The sequence below is a fragment of the Cervus canadensis genome, chromosome 29, assembly GCF_019320065.1.
Source record: "Cervus canadensis isolate Bull #8, Minnesota chromosome 29, ASM1932006v1, whole genome shotgun sequence".
NCBI classification, from domain to species: domain Eukaryota; kingdom Metazoa; phylum Chordata; class Mammalia; order Artiodactyla; family Cervidae; genus Cervus; species Cervus canadensis.
In genome coordinates this window covers 40,039,766-40,051,566 of record NC_057414.1, presented here as the reverse complement: position 1 = coordinate 40,051,566, position 11,801 = coordinate 40,039,766, and the positions used below count along the sequence as shown (strand labels likewise).

Sequence of the window (11,801 nt, the reverse complement as noted above, 5' to 3'; positions counted from 1 at the left end):
GGCCGGGTCGGTGACAGTTTCCGTTACCCAGGCAACTAGGGCCGGGCTCTCTTTTTGCTAGAGGGACGCGGCGGGCCCGGGTCAGGGGCCTCGTTATCGGGCTTGGGGTGAGATCTGTGTGCCGTTACCGCGGGAGGGTCTGGCCGAAGCCTGGGCTGGGGCCTGAGGCTTCTCTCCAGCCCCAGGGCTCTGAGAGTTTTAGATCCTGGGTGGATAAGTCGAGCTTCCTGCCGGGCCAGACTCAACGGACAGATGTGCGCCGGGGAGGCAGGGTGAACCTGGGGTGCTGACTTGGGAGAGGGAGCCAGGGACACCTGTGCCCCCAGCCCTGCCAGCCACCCTTAGCCCCAGCTGTTCTCTAATTACCTGCCATCTTGCCCCCCAGCAGCCCAGAGCATGTTCCAGATCCCAGAGTTTGAGCAGAGTGAGCAGGAAGACTCCAGCCCTGCAGATAGGGGCCTGGGCCCCAGCCCCACAGGGGACAGGCCCCCAGGTCTCAGCAAGCACTGGCTAACAACCCCAGGCCTCCTGGGGGAAGCTGGTCACCAGCAGGGGCAGCCGGCCGGCAGCAGCCACCATGGAGGTAGGCAACCCCCCTCCCCAACAACCACCTGCCTGTCCACCTTGCCTCCAGCCCAGTAGCTTTCTGCACCCCAGCCACATCCACACTCGGGGCGGGGGGGGGGGGAGCTTTGAGTAAGTCCCTCACTGCTCTGCATCTCAGTTTCCTCTTCTGTAAAACAGCAGTTCATCACCACCTTGGTAGTGCTGTGGGGAAGATTAACAGACATACCTTAGAAGCACTTAATTATAGAGCTGGTGTTCAGTAAATGCTCCAAGTATGTAGCTCTTAGCATAGGACCAGAACGGAATCACTGAGAGGCCACCAGAAAGGGGAAATGACTTGCCTAAGGTGACACTCACTCGGCATTTCCTTTGGGCTCGAAGACTCTGTGCTGCCTTGCCCCAGGCTCTGTTCTTTCCCGCCCTATGGCTCACACCCAATGTCAAGGGCTGTCCTTGACATTGCCAGGGCCAGGTAATCCCAAGAGGCAGATGGCCCTACCAGGCAGCAGGTCTGTGTGGGACTGGGAAAGCATCAGCTGTCCTCCATATCTACCAAAGGAGACTCAGCTGAGATGGAAGGATGGGCCCTGAAGGGAAGCGGCCATGTCTTAGCAGTCCCTACCACCCGGGTGCCCAGCACAAGCCTTGGCACCTGGAACAACCACAGAAATCTTCTGAAAACAAAACTCCTGTCCCTTAACTGCTGCCGATGTGACACCCTTCCATTTTCAGGAGCAGGAAGGCTTATTAATACCCCTACCCCAGGGAGTTCCCTGGTGGTCCAGTGGTTAACACTGAGTGCTTTCACTGCCCAGGACCCTGGGGTTCAATGCCTGGTCAGGGAACTAGGATTACAGTCAAAAAAAAAAAAAAGAAAGAAAAAAAAACGTTGATATTCAGTTATTAAGGATTAAAAAAAAATTAAAAGAAAAAAAAAAGACCCCACCCCACCCCCCAGCCTGCTGTATGTCACACTGAACTCCACAGGCTTTCTTTAACTTCGAGATTTTTGCACTTGGAGTTTTTCTGCTTGAAACTGCTTTCCACTCTGTACCTGGCTGTCCCTTCCCATCTTCTGTGTCAAGTGCTGAGCGTGTGTTCCAGCTGCCAGGGGTTCATCCGGGACTAGAAGAGAAGCTCTTGCCCTTATGGGTCTCCTACATTCTAGAAGATAGGGGGAGACAAGCCATAAAGAAAGAAACAAACAGACCAGTGATACGGTGCGTTAGAAGGTGACGCCTTAGGTGACATACCCTTGACTTTCTCTTTGGAATCCGGAGTGCTGGGGGCTGGATGGAGTGATTTGAACTGAGGTGGTCAGGGTGGGCCTTGGTGGTGGTGGCTTAGTTGCTAAATCATGTCTGACTCTTGCTACCCCATGGACTGTAGCCCTCCAGGCTCCTCTGTCCATGGAATCTTCCAGGCAAGAAGACTGCAGTGGGTTGCCATTTCCTTCACCAAGGTGGAGGGCAGGGCAAATGCAAAGACCCTGAGGGCAGTGAGGAGAGGGGCTCCGAGACTACTTGGGAGTTCAGGGAAGGGGAGGGGCTGATGGGCGGGGCCTTGAAGGCCCAGGTCAGGGCTCTGGCTTTCAGGTTGAGTGAAAACCTGGAGGACTTTGATCTGATTTGGACCACAAGAGAATCACCAGGGCCCCTGGGCAAAGGTAGGGGTGGTGCCACAGGGGAGGAGGGTAGCCGGTGCGAGCGTGGTGGTGGTGGAAGTGGTACATATTAGAGCTGGACTCTGGGTTTCTTTTGAAGATAGAGCTGGTGTGATTTGCTGATAGACAAACGTGTGAGGCCTAAAGAGGATGGCCTGGGCACCTGGAAGGATGGAGTTGCTCTTAACTGAGGTGGAACTGAGAAGGTGTGGGGTGAGATCAGGAGCCCTGCTCAGGCCAGGTCAGGTTAGAGGTGCCTTTGGGGCATCCAGATGGAGATTTCTAGTAGGGATAGATACATGTGGGAGTTGGCCATTGATGATGAAGTGTACTGTGGGTCCCGGGAGACAGTGTAGACAGGGTAGAGCTTGGGCTGAGTCTGGAGCTCCAAGGCTGCAGAGAGCAGCAGAAGTGGAGAAGCCCACACTGGGGTCTGAGAAGGAGGGAGCCACCTGGTAGGGAGGGGAGTGTTGGACTGGGTGATGCTCCTTTGAGGGCTGCTGGAGGAGGGCTGGGAGTGGAGCACTGGACTGGACTTAAGGTCGGGGCAGCTTGGGTGGAAAGTGCAGAGGGATGATGGGAAGAGAATTGGAGGTAGAAAGGAGAGCCCGCTCTTGGCAGCTGAGCTCTGGCAAAGAGGAACAGAGGAGCCAGCGGCACCTGAAGGCCCAAGGAGAGTCAAGGAAGGATTGTGTTATTAAGATGAAAAGGAAAAAGAAAAAAAGAGTTTCTTTTTTTTTTTGATTGTACCATGTGGCTTGCACGGTCTTAATTCCCTGACCAGGAATCAAACCCATGCTCCCTGCAGTGGAAGCGTGGAGTCTTAACCACCAAGGAATTCCCGAAAGAGCATGTTTATAAGTTGACGGAGTAATCCAGGAAGGAGGAAAATACTGGAGGATGCAGGGGAGAAAGGAAGCTTACTGAGAGGTGTCCTTGAATAGGAGAGAGTGGTCTGGTGTTCAGGGCATGGGTAGCTCAGCTGAGTGCAGTGGAGGGGTGGAGGAGGGCAAGGAGATACCTCGTGGGAACCAGCAGATGGTTCTCTCATGGATGCTTCCAATTTCTCAGTGAAAGGAAGCCAGGTCCTGAGCCAGGAGTGAAGGTGGGGAAAGGGGTGGAGGTTGAGGCCAAGAGAAGGAAGAGCAGGTTTGAAGTAGTTGTCTGGCCCAGAGTATGGAGTTGGAAGTCTGCTGGGCACCTCGGGGGGCCACTGGGTCTTGTGACCATGAATTTCAACAGAGGTGGCACAGCTGAGCTTTTCTCCAGCCACGCTGGCCACCCAGGTGCATGTGGGAACGGGCCGGGAGTTGGCCTTAACCAGGGCTGTGTTGGTATCAGCCCAGGGAGGGAGGCGGTGCAGGGCTTGGCTTGTATCCAGTGTAAGCTGGCCAAGTGTGAGGAGCCCGGCATCATCAGAGCTGGGGTGCCAAGGCAGGGAGCTGGAAAGGACCATTTCTGTGCTATGAGTGAATGAAATAGGAGCGGCAAAACCTCCTGCACCCACTAGGGGCCCATCCTGTGGGTGGGGGGCACCTGAGGCCCCAAGGGGGAAAGGTGGCACAGTCCAAGAAACTAGATTTGGGGAGGAGAGAGGGAGAATGGACTGAAGCAGCAATAAGCCAAGGGGATGCCTACCCCAGCTCCAGGACCAGCCATGACAAGGCCTGCAAGGGATGTGAGAGACCTGCCTGGATTCCTTTGGACTTAGTTTTCGACATCTAAAAAGCAAGTGATTCTCCTTGAAAGACCCGCAGGTGCCCATAACCTGCCAGAGCCACAGGGCCGCTGCCCCCCTCTGCAGGGGCAGGGTGCTGTCACTCTTCATATTCCCTGCCTCCAAGCCGCTGCTGCGGTGAACCGTGTGTGTCTCCAGGGCACGCCCCTGGCCGCCTTGTGTGCTGTGACAGTCCAGTGCATAGCTGGCTGCTTGGAGAGCAGCTGGTGCGTGAATGGAGACACGCGGTGAGTAAATCAGCCCAGTGCCAGGCCCCGGGCCAGACTGCAGGGTTCAGATCCAGCTTTTTTTTTTTTTTTTAATTAAAGTATAGTTGATTTATGTGCTCAGTCATGTCCGACTCTTTGTGGCCCCTTGGACTGTAGTCCGCCAGGCTCCTCTGCTCATAGAATTTTCCGGGCAGGAATACTGGAGCGGGTTGCCATTCCCTTCTCCAAGGGATCTTCCCGACCCAGGGATTGAACCCAGGTCTCTCACATTGCAGGCAGATTCTTTACCGCTAGTGCCCAGTGGTAACTATGGGAAGTCCATAGTTGATTTGTGAAAGTGAAAGTGTTAGTTGCTCAGTCCTGTCTGACTCTTTGTGACCCTATGGACTGTAGCCCACCAGAATCCTCTGTCCATGGGATTCTCCAGGCAAGAATACTGGAGGGGGGTTGCCATGACCTTCTCCAAGTTGATTTATAATGATATGTTAGTTTCAGGGGTACAGTAAAGTGAGTCAGTTATATATATATATGCGTATATATATTCCCTTTCAGATTATTTTCCATAATAGGTTATTACAAGATATTCAATATAGTTCCCAGTGCTACACAGTAAATCCTTGTTGTTTATCTACTTTATATATAGTTCAGTTCAGTTCAGTTGCTCAGTCATGTCCGACTCTTTGCAACCCCATGAACCGCAGCACACTAGGCCTCCCTGTTCATCACCATCTCCCAGAGTCCACCCAAACCCATGTCCATTGAGTCGGTGATGCCATCCAGCCATCTCATCCTCTGTCACCCACTTCTCCTCCTGCCCTCAATCTTTCCCAGCATCAGGGTCTTTTCAAATGAGTCAGCTCTTCGCATCAGGTGGCCAAAGTATTGGAGTTTCCGCTTCAACATCAGTCCTACCAATGAACACCCAGGACTGATCTCCTTTAGGAAGATCTCCTTGCAGTTCAAGGGACTCTCAAGAGTCTTCTCCAACACCACAGTTCAAAAGCATCAATTCTTCAGCGCTCAGCTTTCTTTGTAGTCCAACTTTCACATCCATACATGATCACTGAAAAAACCATAGCCTTGACTAGATGGACCTTTGTTGACAAAGTAATGTCTCTGCTTTTCAATATGCTGTCTAAGTTGGTCATAACTTTTCCTTCCAAGGAGTAAGCATCTTTTAATTTCATGGCTGCAATCACCATCTGCAGTGATTTTGGAGCCCAAAAAATAAAGTCAGCCAGTTTCCACTCTTTCCCCATCTATTTGCCATGAAGTGATGGGACCAGATGCCATGATCTTAGTTTTCTGAATGTTGAGCTTTAAGCCAACTTTCTCACTCTCCTCTTTCACTTTCATCAAGAGGCTCTTTAGCTCTTCTTCACTTTCTGCCATAAGGGTGGTGTCATTTGCATGTACCTATCAATCCGAAAGTCCTGGGAATTCCGTGGTGGTCCAGTGGTTAGGACTTAGCGCTTTCACTGACATGGCCTACGTTCAATCCCTGGTTGGGGAACTGAGATCTCATAAGCCATGCAGTGCTGCCAAAAAAAAAAAAAAGAAATTCCAAAGCCCTAATTAATCCTCCCCACCCCCACTCCCCTTTTTTCCCCTGTGGTAATCATAAATTTGTTTTCTATGTCTGAGTCTATTTCTGTTTTATAAGTAAACTCATTTGTATCATTTTTTGTTTGTCTTGTTTTGTTTTTGGCAGCACCAGGAGGCAGTTTGTTTTCTATGTCTGTGAGTCTGTTTCTATTTTGTAAATAAGTTGATTTGTATCACTTTTTGTTTGTCTTGTTTTGTTTTGTTTTTGGCCACACCAGGAGGCCTATGGGATCTTAGTTCCCCCACTATGGATCAAACCTACGCCCCCTGCATTGAATGCATGGAATTTTAACCACTGGACCACCAGGGAAGTCTCCTGTATTTTTTTATTTTCCCTGTATCATTTTTTAGATTCCATATTTTTGTCTGACTTACTTCACTTAATGTGATAATCTCTAGGCCCATCCTTGTTGCTGCAAATGGCATTATTTCACTTTTTTTTTTAAATGGCTGAGTAGTATTTCATTGTTTATATATACCGCATCTTCTTTGTCCATGGAATTCTCCAGACAAGAATACTGGAGTGGGTTGCCATTTCCTTCTCCAAGGAATCTTCCTGACCCAGAGATCGAACCCAGGTCTCCTGTGTTGCCAGGCAGATTTTTTACCACCTGAGCCACCAAGGAAACCTTCTTTATTTATCCCTTCTTCTGTTGGACATTTAGGTTGCTTCCATATCTTGGCTATTGTAAATAGTGCTGCCATAAATATTGGGTGCCTCAGTTTTTTTTATCCCAGTAAAATGGGACTAGAAGTAGTCCCACCTCATTGCGTTGTCATGAGAATCTGATGCATTCATACAGGAAACATGCTTAGAAACAGTGCCTAGCACAGAGGAGGGTCTATTACTGCAGTTGTTGTTGCAGTGAGTTGGCCCAGGCCCTGAGCAGACCTGGGGACTGCCATCCATTTAGAGGGAATGGGGAGACATGAGTAACCAACGCCCCCCTGACGGCAGACAAGGGAGTGCAGGCTGGAACCAGAATATAAGGGCCCTGGAGGCCATGCCCAGGAGTTTGGAGTTTATCTCATAGGCAACAGGGAGCCATTGAAGGTTTTAGGCAGAGGACAGACATAGTTGGGTTTAGAGCAGAGGTTGGCAAACCACAGCCAAAGGCTAAATCCCTCTTTGTTGTATAAACAGTTGACAAAACTCCAAAGAACAGTATTTTATTTCAGTGTTCCAAATACAGTTTTAGGGGAACGCAGCAGTGCACAAGCACTTGTATATTGTTTATGGCTTCTTTCAAGCCATGGCCAGTGTTGAGTAGTTGTGACAGACCACATGGCCTGCAATGCCCAAAATATTTCCTCTCTGACCCTTTACAGAAAACATTTTCCAGAGTCTGCTTTAGCGTGTTTTCTGATTTTCTCAGCTCTGGGCAAGGTAGGGGTATGTTCTCTACATGCCAGTAAGGGGCTTTCCTACCCCAAATGGCTTTAGGGGACACAGGAAACCTGGGCTGAGACAGGACAGGCCGCATGCCTACTCAGGCGGAGCGCCGAGCTGCTCTCCTGCTGAAGTTGAGCAACATGTGAACCACCCACGTGGTGGAGCAGGATCCAAACCCAACCCTGCCTGATGGCTCAGTCTCACTGCCGCCAGCTGTCTGGAACAGCACTATTTTAACGAAGTGTGCAAGGATGCTCACAGGAGCGGGAATGTGGCTGTGTGCAGCCCCACCCACTTACCCAGAAAGCCAGTGAGTAAAGAATTTAAAGCTTGGGGCTCTGGACACCTCCAGCCATAGGCCCCTCCCACTTCCCCACCCAGCCCCAGGCAGGCACTCTGGAAGGATGGCAGAGAGGACAGGCCTGGGCACCCATCCATGCTCACAACTAGAAGCCACAGAAACCACGCCTCCTTCCTCCTTTCCTTCCCAAGACTGGGAGAGGACACCTCTGCACTATCTAGAGGCATGAAGGAGTGACCACTGATTGAAGGCTGGATGGATGGAGTAGATAGGCATGTCTGCTCCCCCAGGGAGTTCACAGAAAAGCACTGATTTTTTCCCTAGTAAATAGGGCACTTAAATGTTCAGTTTACACATTTGAGTGTCATTTTGACAATGGCTGGCTTGGCGTTGCTTAATTCATGGCTTCAGTAAAAATCCCCATCCCATGGGTAGGCTCCCGGTAGGGCTGGCAGTCACATTAGGCCCACGGTGCTGCTGAAGGGAGCCGGGGTGTGAGAGTTAAATACACAGACCCAGGAGGCAGACTGGTTGGGCTGGAATCTGTCACTGACTAGCTGTGTGACTTTGGGCAAGTTACTTACTGTGCCTTAGTTTTCTCCTCTGTAAAATGGGGACAGTGAGTAACCTTCCTCACAAGACGTGGTGAGGACATAAGGAATTAATATACAGGAAGCATACTGCCAGCCTGACACCGGGAGTGCCGCTGTTCTGCTTGTTCTGATTCCTAGGCAAGAGGGCAGGGCCCAGACCAAGTGCCTACCTACTAGTCACTTGCCTTCTGACCATTGGGCCCTGCATCTGTCAAGTGTGGAGGTTGTGTGGGTTCTTAGTGCTAGTAAAGTAGAATAATAGCTGATAGTTCCTGAGCATTTAAGCGACCAAGCAGGCTGTGCCAGCTGTGTGACCCTGGGCAAGTTCCTAACCTCTCGTGCTTCTATTTCCTCATGTGTAAAATAGGGAAAACTCGGCCTCTGTCTCACTGGGAAGATGGGAGGCTTCAGGACATGAAAAAGGCACAACAGGGTTCTTTCTCTGTGTCATCTGTCCTCATGGGGCTCTTGGGGGCTGCCCCCATTTCACAGAGGACACCACCGAGGCCCCAAGGGATTAAAAAGAAAGGGCCCAAGGTCACAAAGCAGGAATGTGGTGGAGGTGGGAACTTCTGTCCTGATGCCCATGGAACCGGAGAGTCCTCTGCAGACAGGCCTGTTCTCATCAGGGCTCTTGCTGCCCTCAACTCCTTAGCCCCACCCAGCCCCAATCTGGACTGCTGATTTAGCTGCCTGTTCCCCACTGCCACATCGTTCCTCAAAGGCTTTATGGTGTCCCTGCCTACCTGAGCCCAGGCTTTGGTGAAGTTTAGGAATTCCAGCCACCCTCTTGGCCTAGGCCTTTCTGGATCCAGCCCCCTCTTCTTTTCTTGGCTTTCCCAGCCCTATGTTTGGAGCTGGGACCCTTGGAGGCCCCGGCCCTGGAGCTGGCCCACAGGCCTTCGGAGAGGATGAGACAATTTACCCCTGGCTTCAAGACCTGGCCTAGATCATCCTTTCTCTAGAATGCCTCCCTCACAGTCATACCTTGCTGTGGATACTGTTCCCCTGCACTTGTTCCATGCCTTTCAATCCAGCATAAATCCAGGATTTATGCTCCTGGGAGTGTTCTAGGTCTTTGTTGGTCTGGGAACGAGGGTGGGGTTGACAGGAATTTGGGGGATGGAACACATGCAAAAGGCAGACAAACTCAGGACACACCTCTTTGAATAAGGATTCATCACACACTTTCAGCTTACAAAGGACTTTCACGCTGTTTATGTGAGGCAGTCACAGACATTAAGAACTAGGTTTATCCCCATAAAGAGGTGTGAAGACACAGGCTCAGCGAGTTGAAGGGTGGCTGGACAAAGACGTGTAGCTCAATGGATTATCACTGGACTCTGGGTTCCAACAAACCTGTAGGGGCTTCAGACCTCAGAGCTTCCCAGCTGTGCCACCCAGGGCAAGTCTTAACCTCTCCAAGCCTCTGTCTTTTCATCTACACCATGGAAGCAATATTAATACTTACCTCTTGGCATGCTTAGGAGGATAATGAGGTAATGCCCAGGACCTAGTAAGTGCTCCATAAGTGTTACCATAAAAAGTCAACAGATCTTTCTGGACAGTTTGTTCAAAGTGGGTGCTGTGGGAGGTACAGATATGCTGACAGGTTCTTGTTCTCAAAGGGCTCCTAGGTCTCCTGTAGGTCACAACAGTGAAACAGATGGGCCCCAGCTGGTCACCTGCGGAGGTGGGGTTCAACCCTGTCTGGCTTGGTTGGGGTACCTCCTCAACCAGGAGACTGATTTCCTCTGCAGGGGACTAGAGCTGATGAAAGAGTTAACCTCCCAGGGAATTGCTGGGAAGCCTCAGGATCTTACACTCACAGCTCTAACTACTATTTATGCCCTTATTCTGTACCAAGCACAGAGGTTAAGTCATTTTATAAACGAAAGGTCTGGTCTGTTGAAAGTGACTCTCCAACCCCACAAGACTGTAGCCCGCCAGGCTTCTCTGTCCGTAGGATTCTCCAGGCAAGAATACTGGAGTGGGTAGCCTTTCCCTTCTCCAGTGGATCTTCCCCACCCACGGATCGAACCCAGATCTCCCGCATTGCAGGCAGATTCTTTACCATCTGAGCCAAAGGGTCTAGCCCATTACTGGGGCTCAATTAAGATTTGTGGGATTAATGAGAAGTTAATTCGAAACTTCACTAACAATGCTGCAGGGCTGGAGATGCGAGAGTTGAGATTCACGTCATCCCCACCCTATGATCTTCTCTGCAGGCACTGGGGCTGTGGAGACCCGGAGTCGTCACAGCTCCTACCCCGCGGGGTCAGAGGATGATGAAGGGACGGAGGAGGAGGATCTCGGCCCCTTTAGGGGCCGCTCGCGTTCGGCGCCCCCCAACCTCTGGGCTGCACAGCGATATGGCCGCGAGCTCCGGAGGATGAGCGACGAGTTTCACGTCTCCTTCAAGGTGAGGGCCGGCTGAAGTGCCCCGCAGTCCCGGGCCACACCGGGACCTGTGCTCCCGGACCTCCTCCCACTGGGCTGTTCCAGTGCACGTCGGAATTTCCGTTTCGGGGCTCCTTGGCTCCTTTCGGAACTCCAGCCAGACCCTTGCCGAGTTCCAGGGTATTCGGGGATCTGACCCTGCTCCAGCGGGCCAAGGCTCCTGGGTTCCCCAAATCCCCGGAGCGCGAGGCATTTGTGCTCCTAGCCGACCCCTTTCGAATATCTGGGTTCTTGGCCTCAATTTCCGAACCACTTCTTTCATTTTCAAATTATGGTCCCATTTTCCACGTGCTAAGTCTCCGGCTCTGGCGCTTACAGGATCCTAGGCGTTCTCTCTTTCTGCCCGCAACATGGAGGGACTATGCTTAGTAGTCAGAAGACCTCTCGGTACAAGGCCTGTTAGGATCTACGGTCTTTTGTCTCCTCCGGGATCTCACTTGGTGGTGGGATTCCGTAAGCGGAGGGGCCTTGATTCGGGCTGCCAGAATAAGCTAATTCATTCTACCCTTTCTTCTTCCCACCCTGAAGGGGCTTCCTCGCCCGAAGAGCGCTGGCACGGCGACGCAGATGCGACAAAGCCCCAGCTGGACGCGCTTCCTCCAGTCCTGGTTGAGCCGGAACTTGGGGAGAGGAGGCTCCGCCCCCTCCCAATGACCTTCCGCCCCGCATCCCGAATCTCCCAACCGCTGCTGGTGGCCATCTTGGGAGCGGGCGGAAGTTTTTCTGCAGGCTTTTTGTAAAAGGAGGCTCGGTTTCGTTCCTTTCGGAAGACTGAGGTCTGACCCAGAGCCCGATCCCCTTCCGGTGTGTGCGAGGACCACGGAGGGGCTCGGCCCCCATCGGAAGTTGGAAGTTTTTCCGCCCTTACCTGCCGGAAGCGGCCTCGTGACCCCGCCCCCCGGCGCTGGGCCGCCCCAGGCGCCTGCGCCAGTTGCGAGCCGAGATTAACCCTAACTTCGCCGGAACCCTTTCCTCCGCGGTAACGCTGCGGACCTATGCCCGATACTAAGATGCTAATAAACCCCACGTCTGTGCCGCGGAGTCTCCTCTGTCTGTCGCCTGGGGCTTCTCGGGCGGAGAGAGCGCTAGCACTGACAAGAGTTTCAAAAGATGTCCCTGCTTTACATATGAGGGAAACTGAGGCTTTTGCGGCCGACATCAGGGAGGCGTTGAGGCAGCGAGCGGAGCTACGGCCGCCTGGACTCCGGGAGGCGGAGCGAGATCGGGTTTCGGGGACATCCAGGTCCTTATCTCTAATATGGTAATTGAGAA

General features: G+C 52.1%; 1 protein-coding gene across 2 annotated transcripts; it reads left to right on the top strand.

The window, feature by feature from the left end:
- The first annotated feature begins 11 nt into the window (after positions 1-11).
- Positions 12-11,565, top strand: BAD (BCL2 associated agonist of cell death). 2 transcript variants are annotated; one of them, XM_043451422.1, is made up of 4 exons: positions 12-107; positions 389-583; positions 10,298-10,491; positions 11,058-11,565. In XM_043451422.1, exons 2-4 carry the CDS (start codon positions 397-399, stop codon positions 11,181-11,183), a joined length of 507 nt encoding a protein of 168 aa, XP_043307357.1. In that variant the 5' UTR covers positions 12-107; positions 389-396; the 3' UTR covers positions 11,184-11,565. The 2 variants fall into 2 exon arrangements, with proteins under 2 accessions (XP_043307357.1, XP_043307358.1); XM_043451423.1 differs by having other exon boundaries at positions 26-107; positions 386-583.
- The last annotated feature ends 236 nt before the right edge of the window (positions 11,566-11,801 follow it).

Coding starts and splice junctions, on each gene's coding strand:
- BAD (XM_043451422.1), top strand. CDS start 397: ATGTTCCAGATCCCAGAGTTTGAGCAGAGTGAGCAGGAAGACTCCAGC. Junction 584..10,297: donor CGGCAGCAGCCACCATGGAG/GTAGGCAACCCC, acceptor TCTTCTCTGCAG/GCACTGGGGCTGTGGAGACC. Junction 10,492..11,057: donor AGTTTCACGTCTCCTTCAAG/GTGAGGGCCGGC, acceptor CCCACCCTGAAG/GGGCTTCCTCGCCCGAAGAG.